This window comes from Mangifera indica, chromosome 17, assembly GCF_011075055.1.
Source record: "Mangifera indica cultivar Alphonso chromosome 17, CATAS_Mindica_2.1, whole genome shotgun sequence".
Classification (NCBI taxonomy): Eukaryota; Viridiplantae; Streptophyta; class Magnoliopsida; order Sapindales; family Anacardiaceae; genus Mangifera; species Mangifera indica.
Window position 1 is genome coordinate 11279322 of NC_058153.1, and position 16460 is coordinate 11295781.

The window sequence follows — 16460 nt, forward strand, 5'->3', positions numbered from 1 at the left end:
AGTTATATTTTCTATTATTTACGTGTTTTAGTGCATCTACGAGCGATGACAAAAAAATCATTTTTTACTAAATAGTTCTTATTTAAAAATAATATTTTTAATAAATAAATAATTGAAATCATGTTTTTGGTGTGTTTTTATTGATACAATAGACTATTATCTATATATATTATATTATTTTTGAAAATACTTTATGCTTTACTAAGTCTTATTTCCTGTGCTTAAAGGTGGTATTTCATAGGGCATTAAAAAAGAATATCTTTAATAACAATACATTGAACCTTATTGCTTGATGATACTCACAATTGTTATATCATATAAATCAAAAGTTTAATTTTGATATATCATCCATAGATTTTGATCTTATACTTTCATACCTAGGAATTCGAGATATTAATTAAAATAATTTAATTTTTCTTTTATATACATATATAGCAATTTTTTTCTATTATATATATACACCCTAAAATATAAAATATCTAAAACATCCTTAGACTTTGTACTTACCTAGCCAGGACACACCCACCTAAGTATAAATTCACCTAGTCAAGACATAAAACTCATCCACTCACCCAACCAAGACTGAGATATAAGATAAAATGAAGTAAAAATATAAAATGTTTTGACAATGAGAAAGTTGGTTAGATGGTTGACCCGTTGGCCAAACACCTAATTAATCAATTTATTTTAAAAAAATTAGTTAGCCAAATGGTTGGTCGGTTAGCTAACCTATCTAACCAACCCCAAATCTCAAAATTTCTTTTTTTAAAGGCGAAGTCAAATTAAAAAGTGACTATATTTGTATAATGAAAAAAAAAGGTTATATATGTAAAAAAAACAATAAAGTGGCTATTTTAATTAATCCCCTTAGGGACTTTATTTGTTTAGAATTCAACTCCACCTTTTGAAGACCTTGTACTATATTCCTTTCCCTACTATTTGGGAAAGATCAATCCAAATTAAATATGATTCATTTAATACTTACAATAATTTTGATTCTATATGTGAAACACAAGAAAAATCAGGAAAATATCCAAGAACACAAACAAACTCTAATCTTTGTGAATAACCTCTAAATTATCACTTTTAAAAAATTAAAAACCAAACCTGTTCTTTAGCTATCAATAACTGTCATACAAAATCTATACCGTTCATTTGCTTCAACAAATACTCACCCAACCGATTTCGACCATTAGATTTGAAACACCACCCCCCTCACAAGAAAAAAAAAGAAGAAAAAAGCTATACAATAAAATTATAAATACGAACTTTTGAATATACATATGATGCAATTTTATATGATTATGAGATTTTCTATTAAAAATAAAATAACATCCAAACATATGATAACACATTACTTATATATTTAATTATGTATTTAAAAGTATGTATAAATAACATTATTTAAAATAATATGATGTAATTAGATTAAAATGTGTTATGACTAATATAGAATTTACCTTTACTAAACTCAGAATATAAGTTTTGAAAGGAAAATCAAATTCATATGATGTGACACTGGCTGAAATAAAATAGTACATGCTCAATTCAAACATATAGAGTATAAGCAACAAACACACATTAAGTATGAAAATGAAATTTATATCTATTATATGGACTTTGATGAAGACAACGTGCACAACGAAAAACTTTAAACAAAAAAATTAGGCTTTTGTTGAAGAATATGAAACGGAGATTTGTCCTTTAACATGAGAGTAAGTAGTTTGTTTATAAGAAAAATTACATTTTTGAAAGGATAATCACATGTGTTAGTGGCATTCTAGTTTGCGAAAGTAAAACTAATCATATTTCTACAATATAGCTATATTTAGCTTGTATCATAATTAGTGATATAAAAGTTAATTGATACAAAGGAAGAGAGATTAAGGGAAGATTTTTTATTATCAAACTGAACCACTTAAAAATTTTTCTTATATTCTTATTTTTTTAAGTTTGATTTATTATACACCATGTAGAATTTCAGAATTTATTATTGGATACTCAATAACACTAACCTTAGTTTAGCTATCTTATATATGATTCTAAATTATGTGTGTGTGTTTATGTATGTATGTATGTATCTATGTAGTAAGATGACTCAAATTTTTGTAAATTTAACAAGTTAAAAGAAAACTTTATATGTTCTTGAAATATAAGCTGGGAATTGATTAAGATTCCAGCAATAAAATAGGCTGAAAGACTTATTCCCACCCAAGGTATAGTGAAATCCCAAACTCCTATCTTTTAACTTTCAAAAACCCAAACACTTACTCATAACCAAATTTTTGTTAAAAATCTCGGTTAGAGAACCATTATTTATTAAAAAAATTAAAGTTTCATCATATTTTCCTCCCCCAAACTCCCCAGTCTCTCTCCCTTGCCTCTTTGACTATCTTCAGTTAGAGATGAAAATTAACAGTCTTTTTCTGAGACAGTTGAAGAGGAAAGGGATAGAGAGTGGAGGAGAGATAGGGGGAGGACGACTGACGATCTGGAAAAGAGAAATCAACGTTGTAAGAAGAGGAACAAGCCTAGGGGGTTTTTGTCGTTTTTCAAACTTTGGGTTAGGGGAAAATATAAGTTTTTAAATTTGGGAAAGGAAAATATGATGAAACTATAAATTTTTTAAGTAAATGACAGTTTTACTCTTAATCATAATTGAAATTTTTAACAGAAATTTAGTTATAAATGAATGTTTGAGTTTTTGAAAATTAAAGGATGAGAGTTCGAAATTTTACTATACCTTGGGTGGGAATAAGTCTTTTGGCCAATAAAAATAAAAGAAAAGTGGTGCAATGCAAGCAATGAACAAAAAGGTGTAGAAATAATGAATCGAAAAAGTCCATTGAACCATATCTTCTTATCTTCCACGTTACAATTATATTGTCGAAATTAATGTGGGGCTCCAATTGGTGCACCATATATTTTAATTTGGTGAATTATTGTTATAATAATCCCAATATGATTCACGTGATTAATAACAATTTTTTCTTGCTTTCTTGATGATTAAACGTATTGGGAAACAGCCAAATAGCTAAAATTATGGTAGGTTATTATTAAAACAATATTATATATATAAACAAACTTTATTAATTTATGATATAATCAAATTTAATAATATATAATTAAATAATTTTAAAATTAGCAAATCTTATTAATTTATGATATAATCAAATTTGGCAATATATGTTTAAATAATTTTGAAAAGGAAAACAAAATAAATAATTGTATTACTCAATTAAATATTAATCATAATTTGTATAAATAAGTTAACAAATTTTGTTGTAACATAGTTTTTATATATATATATATCATAAATTAATATTTAATTGATATATGTGTGTGTGTGTGTGTGTGTGTTTTGACAAGGAAGGCAGCCTAAAATATTCTTTGAGGGAAGGCAACCTTAAATATTCTTTGAGGGTTTAGTAAAATTGCACAACAAAAATTACGTAACTCTTTATTCTTCTATAGATTCGCTTCCCCATTCATTGAAGAAGAATAATACAAATTAGATTTGATTCAATGTTTTCACTTTTAACAGTTCATGAATTATTAAAGCAATACATTAAATTCAATTCTATACGATGAACCTCAGGAAACATCGTAATAGACTGAACTTAATTAGAAGAGTTTAATGTCCATTCTAGAGTGAGCTCACAAAAGTCTACATACAAAATATCATATGCAAATTATAGGAATTTGGTCCCCTTTTTGTATTGCATGGTCCTGTCATAGAAGAAAGCATAACCTTACATGGTAATCATAAATTATATAAAGTCCCGTATGAATGGTAGAGAAAGCAAGAGTGCTTTTAAAGTTGTTCGACCTATCGTTTGAAAACTTATGTTTACTGTTATATTATTCAGAACAATTGTAAATGCTCCTAAAGCTTCCTTTGCCTCTACATAAGAAAAAGTTAATTAAGTAAATTACATTAGAATATGCCTAGGTACTAGTATATTGAATATAGTTATCTAAAATGTAAGTTACATATCATCTTATTCTTATCCTTTAAAATAGAACATTGTGCCATGATAGCTATCTCGTGTATGCTAGAGATAATAAGAGAAAGTGTTGTAATACATTTTCATTGTTTCTAGATGAAAAGACTCTTTATTTGTGTTTTAAGTTGATTTGTGAATAAATGATGTATCTGATTGCTATATATTATTTACATGCTTACCTCTCTAATGTCGTTTTTGAGAGTTTGACTAATAAAGAGTTTGATTGTACAATCATAACCAGTATGATTTATCAAAAGACCAAAATACTCTCCTTACAATCGCATGATACTCAAAAACAAGCTAACCCGTAATTGATTGTTTTAAATCACTAAATACTTCCATGCATAAAACAAACGTGGGAATTGGATTTGCCTAAATGGGAAAAAGAGAAAGCCGAGTTGCTCTCAAAGTCAGACTTCAATATTCAAACAAAAGAATCACTTTTCATACACAAAAATTTCCATCATTTTTCTTATTGGCAGGTATATTTTATTATATTTATTTATTTTGAATCATTATCAAGGGATTCTACATGGAATTTTACATTATTTGATGCATCTCTCATTGTAGGAACCTGTGTGGGCTCTATAAATTAGCTATCCCTTGTTCATCTTTCCATGTAAAATTCAACAGAACTTTATTCTTATTCTATCACTTCTCGAAATCTCTCTTTATTATTTCTTGGTGAAGAAGATGAATAATATTGTTATGGAGGAGAAACGATATGCTCTTTTGTTGGCAGCAAGAGACTCGGACTATGTGAAGAAAGTGTACGGTGGATACTTCAATGTCTTCGTTGCAGCTTTTGAAGAAGAAGGAGAGAGATGGGATTTGTTCAGAGTTGTTGAAGGAGAGTTCCCTGACATGAATGAACTTAAAAAATATGATGGATTTGTCGTCAGCGGTAGCCCTTATGATGCCTACGGAAATGACTATTGGATTCTCAAACTTTGCTTCTTGCTCCAGACTTTGGATTCCTTGAAGAAAAAAGTTCTTGGCATTTGCTTCGGTCACCAGGTAACCAAATTGATTTCAAAATTCTCAGTAATTATCACATAACATGTTATGAATCTCGCATTACTTGGGAATTGAGATGGGCGTAGATGTATATATGTGAGCAAAACCTCATCATTCGTTGAGCTAGCTTTTGACATGAAAGAGATTTAATAACACTTTATAGAGGGCTAACACTTTGTGGTAGCCTTACACAATACCTCCCCCAATTATATAATTTTTTCCAAGTAACGAGGAGTCCTTACTAGAAGCGGATTAGATCACTCATTTGGGACTGAACCAATTATCCTAAGTGAAATCCAAGGTCCAGTGACCAACCTGCAACCATTGTATTATGTCAGTTGAGTCTCAAACCTATGTGTTTTTGCTTGGGCTTCCCCTACCTTTGTCACTCGTTCCATCCCTTGGGGGTTGCCAACTCTAACTTTGCTCATTTCCAGAGAGCCTCATCCCTTGATCTAACTTTTTGGGTAGAAATTCCGTCTCTCCACAGACATTCGTGTTTCACGATGATTGATGGAACTTTAGTGTGATCCTAATGGAATTCCTTTTTCAGGTTTTGTGCAGGGCATTAGGTGGGAAAGTAGGGAAAGCTTACACAGGATGGGACATTGGGCTGAGGAGAGTGAGAATGGTCAGGGATTTAAGGACTTGTAGCTTCATGGAGGATTTGGGAGATGAAATCCCACAATTTCTTTCGATTATCGAGTGTCATCAAGATGAGGTCTGGGAGGTGCCTTCAGGGGCACAAGTGGTAGCATTCTCGGATAAAACAAGCGTTGAAATGTTCACCATTGGAGATCACATTCTTGGCATTCAAGGCCATCCTGAATACTCCAAAGACATTCTTTACAATCTCATTGAACGCCTCCTAAATAACAATTGCATTCAGGTAATTAATTAATTAATTAACTAATCAAGAAGATTAATTTATTTATCTAATTCTCTTTTACTTTTAATAATTTCAGAGTGATTTTGCGGATAATGCCAAGTTTGGATTGGAGATAGCCGAGCCAGACAGAAAGTGTTGGGAAAAAATTTGCAGGAAATTTCTCAAGGGAAGAGTATAGTGAGGATATTTTTGCCTTTTTTTTTCAGGATAATGAAAAATTTGTCTTTAATTGTAATTAGTTATGTTCAAGATCCCTAATTGTATTTCGTAAAATTTTTAAAAAAATTTGGAATTTATAAAATTAAAATGTGATGAATAGGATTCTATTGTATACATTTGTTGCGAGGCTGATGGAAGAAATTTCTAGTCAAAGATAAAAAGATAAACGGACAAGTTGCTAAATCTGGGAAGAACAAGATTCTGAATAAGTGCTTTTCTTGGAAGTAATTTATACTCTAGAAGCTCTTTTTTTTTTTTTTTTAAATTTTTCCTGGGCGCAGCCATCGATAATACTCATATGGGTAGAGTTGAATTCGATTTAACTGACTCCGAATAAAGTTTAGCTTTAGGCATATTAACTAAAATTATAAAGAATTAATTCAAGATCAATTTAAGATTCACAAATTATGACTCAGAACTCAACTGGGAACAATTTTACTTCAAATTTTCACTCGCTTGATAACTTTGATTTGCTTTAAATTTTATTTAATAATTCTAGGTATGTTTAGGTGTGTTGGTACGGATACCATCAATTAGCCTGCATATTGCAAGGAGAATAATATTGGAACCCTATTTTCAATGTGGGACAGATAGTTGATGGAGGAACCTTAAGATTATGAATTTGCAGATATGGCTAACGTTAACTTAGTGGTCTTTTCACGAATATTTTCTTTTTGTTGTTGCAACGGAATACCCATTATTGACGGCAAAAAGTCACTCTCCATGAGTAAGTAAAATTATAGATATAATTCTACAAAAAACAAAGAGTAAAACAATTAAGTTTAGAAAGTGATTCAACTTATTGATTAAAACCCAATACCTTTTATTATTTTATTTACTTCTCTAGAAGGAATTCGATAGAATAACATACGAGAATACAAATTGTTATCTCATTGTTGACTCAATGCAATTCAACTATTTATATAGTAAGGGGAAATAATTATTGAGTAATTACATAATTGAAAATATATAAAATGATATGTTGATCTTGCTTATCCTATGAAAATAGGAGATTAAGTTTGCGTAAAATCAATAGCAAACATTCGCATTCAAAACAATGTAAATAGTAAAAAGAAAGAATATGTAATTTTGTTAATTCACTTGAAAAAAAAAAGATTACGTCTAACAAAATCAGAATCATTTTAATATCTCATCTCTTATTAAAATATGTTTATTTGCTAATAGACAAAATAGTCATACCTTACAGATGAAATAGTCCCCAATTCCGACACTTCCTCCTTTAGATTAAAAAAAAATTATTTTGCATTAATTTTCTGCTACCTATATCTTAGTAGGAATATACGTATTTTGGATAAATAACTTTTCATTTTAGTCATATTTTGATCTTTTCAACAATCAGGAATAGCGTGAAAAGATCAAAGAAATGAAAAGTTAAAGATAAATACAGCCTTGTGGATTCCGCAGTTTATCATGAGGGCTTCATATTTCTAAGTTCATATATGGCTACACGATGTGCAAATCGAGTGCTGTATACCATAAAATCTCATTTTATTTCAATTGTTCTCAAAATGATGGCATCTTACGGCGCTGAATGCTGCAAGGATCAATGCCTTGTACAAGTATTTCAATTTCTTTATCTTTCTAGTGTTATGCATGAGTTTATTCTATTTTCTCACTACAACATTGATTAGAATTAAAATTATCCATTGTTGATATGATTACCCGATCATCATTGATTGATGTATACAATTTAGAAGTTTGCAAAATATAGACTATGCAGATAGATGTTTCAATTTAAAATTTGTTATCATAAACTTGGTGACAAGTTTTCAGTGGCAAGAAGAGAAGTTTTTAATTAGCTTAAATGATGACTTATGAATGTATAATTTATGAATATGAAAAGCTGGTTCTTTGGGATCCAAAAAACATACATTGAGAGAAAAAAAAAAAAATACTAGCTAAAGATTGGTGTACTTTTGGAGGAGCTTGGGCTGAACAATTTGTGTAGATTTGTTATAAACCAAACTGTTGCGTTATTGTTTGTTTCCTCGAGGGAACAGGTCAAAGTTTTTTTTCTCTACTACACCGATTTTTTTAATTTAGCTAACCATAGATAGCTTGAACCTCCTAAAAGAGCGATATATACGCACCTTAGTCTTTTAATTTTCGTGCAATTTTCATTATTTTTCACTGCATCTCTTTGTAATAAAATTATTATTTTATTGCATTTTTCAGGGACAGTTTCAAATTGAAAGCAGCTCAATCTCAAGCCAAAATCAATCTCAGAGAGATTTCTGAGCACTAGACGCTAGTTATCTCACTGCTGTGTATGTGTCTACATTGCGACATGTACAAGTCTACATCATGCGTTTTAGATGAAGTGGTTGTCAATTACAACAATGACTAAACAAGTATATTAATCAGGCAATAAGAAACATCAAACAGACACAAACTTGTGCTTTAATAGGAACAGCAACAGGGAGGAGCCTGTTCTGGTTCCTCCAAAATATGATCCCCTTTGAAATAACCAGGCAATAAGAAACATTATTATGGTGTTCAATTTTTACTTTAAATCAATCAACAGCGAAAACACTTGGAGAGATGAACATACTTTTCTACAGATGGATTTGAAAAGGGCCTAGATGTTGTCTTCTGGGGAACAAGTTGTGGGAGATCAATATTAACTATGGGGGTCCGTACACCGGTGTGAAATTAAGATAATGCAGACGTAAGGTATCCATGCGATCATTGGCCAATCATTCTGTCCTCTATACTTTTCGCACATTTGTTCAAGCAATGGACATTTATGGATATTCAGTTTCAGAAGAGAGGACGGCAGGCCATCCTCAGGAGGAAATCTGAGGTTAGGACATGCAGAAAGGGAGTGTTCTTCCAGGTAAGTCAGATTCTGAATATCAGATGACAGGCGTTCCAGATTCGGAAAATTTTCAATTTTCAAATGGGTTAGAGATGTAGGAAGAATCATTCCAATCTTTTCTTGTGGAAATGACAGCACTTCTAGGCATCCCTCACCAATCCTGAGATCTCTAAGAGAAGTGAGTCTGTAGAGCCCCCAATCGAATAGTGGTTTGAAGATGCACTACAAGAAAAAACTAGTAATTGCAAGGGGAAGATAATAGGTGGATAAATTTTTGGTCATTATAAATACTATTTTATGATTTTAACAATAAATTATTTATACTATCACTAAAACTAAATAAATTTATAATTTTTTAAAGAGAAAATGGTTATTATAATACCACTATAATTTTTTTAATTAAAAGTATTAATAATGAAAATACATTTAACAACTATTTTATGAAAGATCACATCATCATCTATCATTATTTTATGAGAGAAGGTATAACGATTGATGACGATAGAAGTTTTCTCATTAATAAAACTTTTTAACCACTATTTTCCACTTGTTAAAATTATAATTTATTTAATTTTAATAAAAGTATAAATAATTAGTTACTAAAATTATAAAAACAGTATTGGTAATCATTAGATACTTTGTTTTCCTCTTGTTATTGGCAGGGTTTTTTTTTTTTTTGGGGTGATGTTTAAACCTTCAATTTCTAGTGATGCAAGGCTAATCAGAAAGCCATGGACAGGAACAAGGCCATGCTGGGACAATCTGTTATTAATAAATGTTTAAGTGCAGTGAGATGGTGTATGCGGTTGGGTAGGGCCTTCAGTTTCTGACAGCTGTGTAAGCGGAGCAATGTTAGGTTCCCGGAAGGCAAGCTTTCTTCCAGAAACGAAGCAAGATTTGAACAACGAGATATAGTCATCTCTTGAAGATGGCGGAGCTTGTGAAGATCCTGTGGTAAACATCCAAGATTATCACAAGAAGAAATCCTGATACGTTCAAGAGATGTGAGATTCTTGAATCTTTCTGCAATTGACTCTAGCTTGGAAGAGTCGTAAACCATCAGGTCTTTTTAAGTGCCATGGTTAGATTGCCTCTTGATGACAAGGAAGCAAGATTTGAGCAACTGGAAAGCTCAACGTGTTCAATTGTATCAGGTAACTCACTTTTTGACCACAAGGATGGGAGAGATGACAATATTCAATCGCCAAGTACAAAAGAAGAGAGGTGTTGCTATGGGTTTCGCTGTCAGTAGTCTCCTCCTCATCGATCGAAGTCCATAATCTAGTGCAACAGCTGATAGACAGCTACTTCAGATTCAACGAAAGCCTGAATTTGGTGATATATGTCAAAGATTCACTCTTTAATGGACAAGCTTCCAAGATATGTATTGTTGTAGTTCATCCAAGCCTTAGGTACCGATTTCGGTGCATTACTCCGATGATTCTTAGCTTGGGGGGCATGGTAATCTCTGGAAAAGAAATGAGTTTTGGGCAATCTTGGATGTATATTTCTTTAAGAAAACTAAGGCTGCACAATTCTTTTGGTAGCTTTTCAAAGCGTATGCATATATTCAATTCCAGATACACAATTCTACAAGGCATCCCAAGTTGTTCTTGTTCTTGTTCTTCTTCTTCCTCTGCCACCACGCACAGAAGTTAGGGAGGAAGAAGAAGAGCAAGAACAAGAACAACTTATAATGAATGAAGTGTCCCTCCCCGTTCCCTTGATTGCGGACTATAAATTTTGATTTTCACCTTTGACACATGAATTTCTGTATATATATCGCAAGTATGCGTTATTTTAAAGGCCAAAGACCATTTCCCGCCCAAGGTTTAGTAAAAAGATAAATTCCCACCCATTAACTTTGAAAAACTCAAATAACCACCCATTTGTTAAAATTCACTATTAGGGTTAAGGGTAAAATTGTTATTTAACTAAATATAAAACAAAAAAATTATCATATTTCTCCTCTAAGTTAAAAAATCTAACAATTTTTTCCCAACCAAGAATTGAAAAGTCACAGTTTCTCCTCTAAGGTTTCTTCTTCTCTCTCTGATGACCACATCTCCTCTCCGACCGCCGACATTTTCTCTCTCCTTCTAGTCTCTCTTGTCGAGGACCATCATCTTCGTGAGCCTCCCTCAAGCAAGTGGGTTTGTGTGTTGAAGACCAACTTTACCAAGTAAAAATTGGAATTATGCTTGCTTAAGAGAAGAGCATGTGCGACATCTACTAATTGATGTTGTACTTAGGAACATTGGTAAGGTTGAATAGCCTGGTCGGATGCTATTACAATTAAGATGATCAATCTTAATATGTTTAGTTCGTTCATGAAAGGCCAAATTACCAACCATGTAAATAAAGGTTTTATTGTCACTAAATAGATAAGAGGGGTAGAAAGAGAAACAAGCATGTCATGAAAAAGGTTGAATAGTCATACAATCTCCTTTGTTTTTTCTGTCATGGCTCGATATTCTGCTTTTGTTGAAGAGATTGACACTGTTGGGTGCTTCTTAGCTTTCCATGAGAGAGAAGCATTGCCAAAGAAATATAATAAACCTAGTAACTAACTGTCCCATAATTTGACACATGCTTTGGTCAACATTCACAATTGAATAATTTTTTTTTGCATAATAAATGCTTATTGATTAAGTGTGGCAATTGTAGTAAAATATGCAAAACAACAAAAGAATAATATCATAAAATATTTCACATCCACTGCTTTCGGATCGATGGATTGTTTTATAATACCTTCACTGAAAATCTTGATAATCTTATTGTGCAGTACAAAATCGATCAATTTTATACTATTCACAACATAGAGACATCTCACAATCTCCAAATGAACAGAGAGTAAAAGAGTGATACGTATATGTGTGTTTTCAATAATTTCATCGTTCCCTCTATCATAGTATTGAATTGTATTATATTAGCTTTGGATTATACACACACACACACACACACACACACACACACACATATATACAGATAAATACATACATACATACATGAGAGCTAATTGTTTAATGCAAAAATACATGAGATAAAATTATAGTCTGTTACAGAAATATTGAACCTAATCTAGAGTTTGTTATTCCTTGGACTTATCCTTTACACGCCCCGTAAGATGAAGGATCCATCAGAGACTCCAATCTTGGAATGAAAATTGAGAAACTGACAATGACTCAGAGGTTTTGTAAGCATGTCAATTACTTGATCCTTGGAGCTAATATGCAATACATGCAAGAAACCTTTAGAAACTCTTTTACAAACAAAGTGATAATCAAGTGCCAAACGTTTCATGCACGAATGATAAATGGGATTGGCACATAAATATGTGGCTCCTATATTGTCACAAAATAAGGTAGAAGGTTATGGTATATGAACAACTAGGTCATGTAGTAAATTTTGAACCCATATAACTTTTTTTGTTGCATTTGCTAGTGCTTTGTATTCAGCCTCAATAAAGGATCTTGAAACTATTTTTTTATGAGCTGACCTCTATGAAATAATATTTGAACCAAGATATAAAACATATGTTGTGGTAGAACAACCATAATCCTAAACACCACCCCAATCAAAATCAGAGAAAGCTATGAATGTTAAAAGAGAACCACATTTGAGGAACAACCCATGGTGAATTAAGCCTTTTAAATATTGGAGAACTCTTTTTAGAGCTCGCTAATGCACTTGAGTCAGAGCATGCATAAATTGGGACAACTTATTCATAGCAAAAGAGACATCCAAGCAAGTTATGACCAAGTACTAAAGAGAGCCAACTAATCGATGATAAGGTGTAGCATCAATATGTGGTAAACCATCAACAAGAGTTAGAATGTCAGATGGATCTAGAGGTGTGGCAACCTCTTTTGCACCAACCATGTGAAATTGGTCAAGTAGGTCAACTATGTGTCTATGTTGTGATAAAAAGAGGCCCTTTGAAGTGGAGATGACTTAGACTCCCTAAAGTGATGTAGAGATCCAAGATCTTTAATAGAAAAATGATTGGCTAATTTATGAACAAACTGATCCAAGAATTTGGGATGGTTGCTTATGAGAAATATGTTATCCACATAAACCATGAAGAAAGCCATGATTCCATTCAGATGGTAAACAAAGAGACAAGCAACAGCAAGTGATTTGCGAAACTCAAAAGTAATTAAAAAATTTTTTAGCTCTATATACTAGGCACAAGGTGCCTGTTTAAGGCCATACAGAGCCTTTTTGAGTTTACATATGTGATGTGGATACTATTAATGGACATAGCCAGGAGGTTACGTCATGTAGACATCTTCATGTAAGGTGCCATGTAGAAAGGCATTATTTACATGTAATTGTCACAGAGGCCAGTTATAGATAAGACAAGACATCGAATAATGCGTATCATTATCAACTTTGTTATAGGACTAAATGTATCAAAGTAATCTTTGCCTAGCTCTTGTAAGAATCCCTTCGCCATAAGATGAGCTTTATATTTGTCGATCGATTTATAGGATTTTCTTTTAATTCAAAATATCCATTTGCAACTTATGGGAATATGAGTAGACAGTGGGATGAGTTCCCAAATGCCGTTTAAAGGGGTTTTTAAGAGCTTAAGTGACAATAGAAGGTTCCAGTGTAGGTGACAATGGGTGTTTTGTGATAAGGTTAATGAATTTGTCATTGTAGTACTTGGGGGTATGACACTTAACATGAGTTGGGTGAGAACAAATGGGATTTGGAGGAGGGGATAAAGTAATTTGTGGAGAAGATGGTGAGACAATAGTCGATATGGGCAAGGTAGTTGGTGTATGAGACTTTGGCAAGGTAAGTGGTAGGGCAGTAAAGGTTAGGTCCACAATTGTAAAAGATGGCCCAAGGTTGGAGTAGAGTCATGGTTGGGGTGTGTGAAAGTAACAGTAGGTGAGGAGATAGTGGTGGCACAACCAAAAGGAGAACAAGTGTTGGTGTCCAAGTTCAAGTGATTTTGCTCATCTTCCTGTATAGGACTTGCATGGTGAACATCTCTAACAAGTTTAGTGAACTCATGAGATTTATTATGGAATTGAAAAAGAAAAATATCTTTAACAAACTTGAAATTTTGGGATAAATAAAGACGATTTGAGGTAAGGTCAAGACATTTATATGTAGATTCCGAGGTAGGGTAACCAAGAAAGATGCAAGGAGTAGATTGTGGTTAGAGTTTAGATGTAGCATATGGGTAAAGCCACGAATAACATAAACATCCAAAGGGTTTGAGTTTGGTGTAGGTGGGAGGTCTGTGAAAGAGCATTTGAAATGGAGTTTTAAAATTTAAGATTAATATAGGGAGATGATTTATTAAATAAGTTATAGTCTAAAAGGCATGAGACCAGTAGTAAGATGAAAGAGATGCAAAATGAAGTAAGTAAAGCCTAGTTTCTACGACATGCCTATGACATCTTTTAACTATGTCATTATGTTCAGGTGTGCGTGAAGGTTTAGTAAAATAAGAAATTCCACATGAATTAAAGATTAGAATTAGTTTTTGGTACTCCCCACCATTGTTAGAGAAGACATAAATGAGGGGTGTTTGAAAATAATTTTCCACCAACTTTTTGAATTGAAGAAATATAGTAGAGGCATTTAATTTCTTCTTCATAGGGTAGAGCCAAATGTATTTAGTGAAGAAATCAACAAAAATTATATAATACGAATAACCATCAATGGAAGTTTGAGTTGGCGCCTAGACATTAGTATACTCAAGCTTGAATGGTCTAGTACTAACAAGAGAATTGCTAGAGAAAAGTAATTTATAACTTTTATTGATAGAACAGGAAGTACAACTAAAAGTAGAGAATGATAATGGAGTTGAAACTAAACCATTATGCTTAAGAATAGTGCTAAGAATTTTATTGGACAAGTGACCAAGTTTGTGATGCCAATCATATAAAGAAATTTTGTTAGTGACATTGATTTGAGGACGACATGGCAAGGCAATGCAATAAATATCATTTTTTTTCTCCCCTCGACGTAAAGGCACCCCTATGCGAAGATTCTTCACAAGAAAATGAGATGCAAAAAATTCAATAGAAACTTGGTTAGATTTGCACAATTTTGCTATTGAAATCAAATTTTTTTGTAAATGTAGAACACACAAAACATTGGGTAAATATAGTGCTTTTTATGGTGTGACAATTGTTGTGTGTCCAGTATGTGAAATTGAGAGACTTCTACCATCATCCAAAAAAATCTCATCTAGACCTTTATAGTCAGAGTAGGATTGTAATGCTGATAGGTTTGATGTGGCATGATGTGAAGCCCTATTGTCAAATAACCAAGGTTGTGGCATAGTTGTAGAAGGCATGGACGTGGTAGCATTGGCCATTAGGCTTTGATTTGCATTGAGAAGTTGAACATTGTTCACCGAAATATTGTTTTCTTTCAAAAACTTGGCAAGTTTTCTGCAATCACGCATATCATGACTTGTGAACTCGCAAAAGCAACAAAACATATCCTCGATAGGACTTGTTGCCACTCTGATTTTGCCATGAAGAGTGAGAAGCATTTCCACTATAGCTACCACGAGATTTGCGATAGGTTGAGATATGTCGTGGTGCACAACTCAGAGTTCCTTGATACAACTTGTAGGGCTGCTGGCCCTTTGGATTGTATTTTTGGGTGACATTAGGTATGACAAGAACAGGAAGTTGTGTTGAATCATTATCTTTCAACACACTTTCAAAGTCTGTTAATTTATCAAAGAGTTCTAAATAGGAAATTACAGATTCATGAACGGCTGCAACAATGGTGTTGAAATCATCACCTAGTTGGGTAATGATATGAACTATAAGATCCTCTTCACAAATTGGATTTTGGGCAAGAACCAATTCATCTACAATGGATGGCATCTCATGAAGAAATTCAACAACTGATTTGGTACCCTTGGGATTTTTGGCTAGTTTAGCTTTGAGGGAGATAACTTTGGATTGCGAAGAATTTGCATAGCTGACATTAAGACCTTCCCAGGCTTCTTTTGAAGTTACAACCAAAGAGATGATTGGTTTAATGGTCTCAGAGCAACTGCCAAGAATTGCGCTAATAAGAATTTGATCTTGTCTATACCAGATAGTATGGACTAGATTGATGTTTGTTTGTTCAGTGTCAAGGAACTGCAACGGTAGAGTTAGAGTACCATCAATATACGCTACAAGATCAAGATCGATGAGAGTCGATTGAATTTGTTTTCTACAAACAAGGAAATTGGATGAAGTGAGTTTGATAGGAAAATGAGTTGGCGCATTTAAATGCACAATAGGGGTTTCAATAGTGATTTTCATGGCTAGGTTTGAGAGAAAAAAATTGATGAGAAGAAGGTGAAGATCGAAAAGAGCTCGTTAGAGTGTTTACTGTTTTGATACCACATCATGATATTGAATTGTATTGATATTAGCTTTGGATTTTATATATATATATATACATACACACACAAGAGCTAACTGTTTAATGCAAAAATACAAGAGATAAAATT

General features: G+C 32.6%; 1 protein-coding gene across 1 annotated transcript; it reads left to right on the forward strand.

The window, feature by feature from the left end:
- Positions 1 to 4658: 4658 nt before the first annotated feature.
- Positions 4659 to 6148, forward strand: LOC123199885 (gamma-glutamyl peptidase 5-like). The gene is made up of 3 exons (XM_044614909.1): positions 4659 to 5024; positions 5578 to 5913; positions 5990 to 6148. The coding sequence occupies exons 1-3, from the start codon at positions 4701 to 4703 to the stop codon at positions 6089 to 6091; spliced, it is 762 nt and encodes a 253-aa protein (XP_044470844.1). The 5' UTR covers positions 4659 to 4700; the 3' UTR covers positions 6092 to 6148.
- Positions 6149 to 16460: the final 10312 nt, after the last annotated feature.

Coding starts and splice junctions, on each gene's coding strand:
- LOC123199885 (XM_044614909.1), top strand. CDS start 4,701: ATGAATAATATTGTTATGGAGGAGAAACGATATGCTCTTTTGTTGGCA. Junction 5,025..5,577: donor GCATTTGCTTCGGTCACCAG/GTAACCAAATTG, acceptor TTCCTTTTTCAG/GTTTTGTGCAGGGCATTAGG. Junction 5,914..5,989: donor TAAATAACAATTGCATTCAG/GTAATTAATTAA, acceptor TAATAATTTCAG/AGTGATTTTGCGGATAATGC.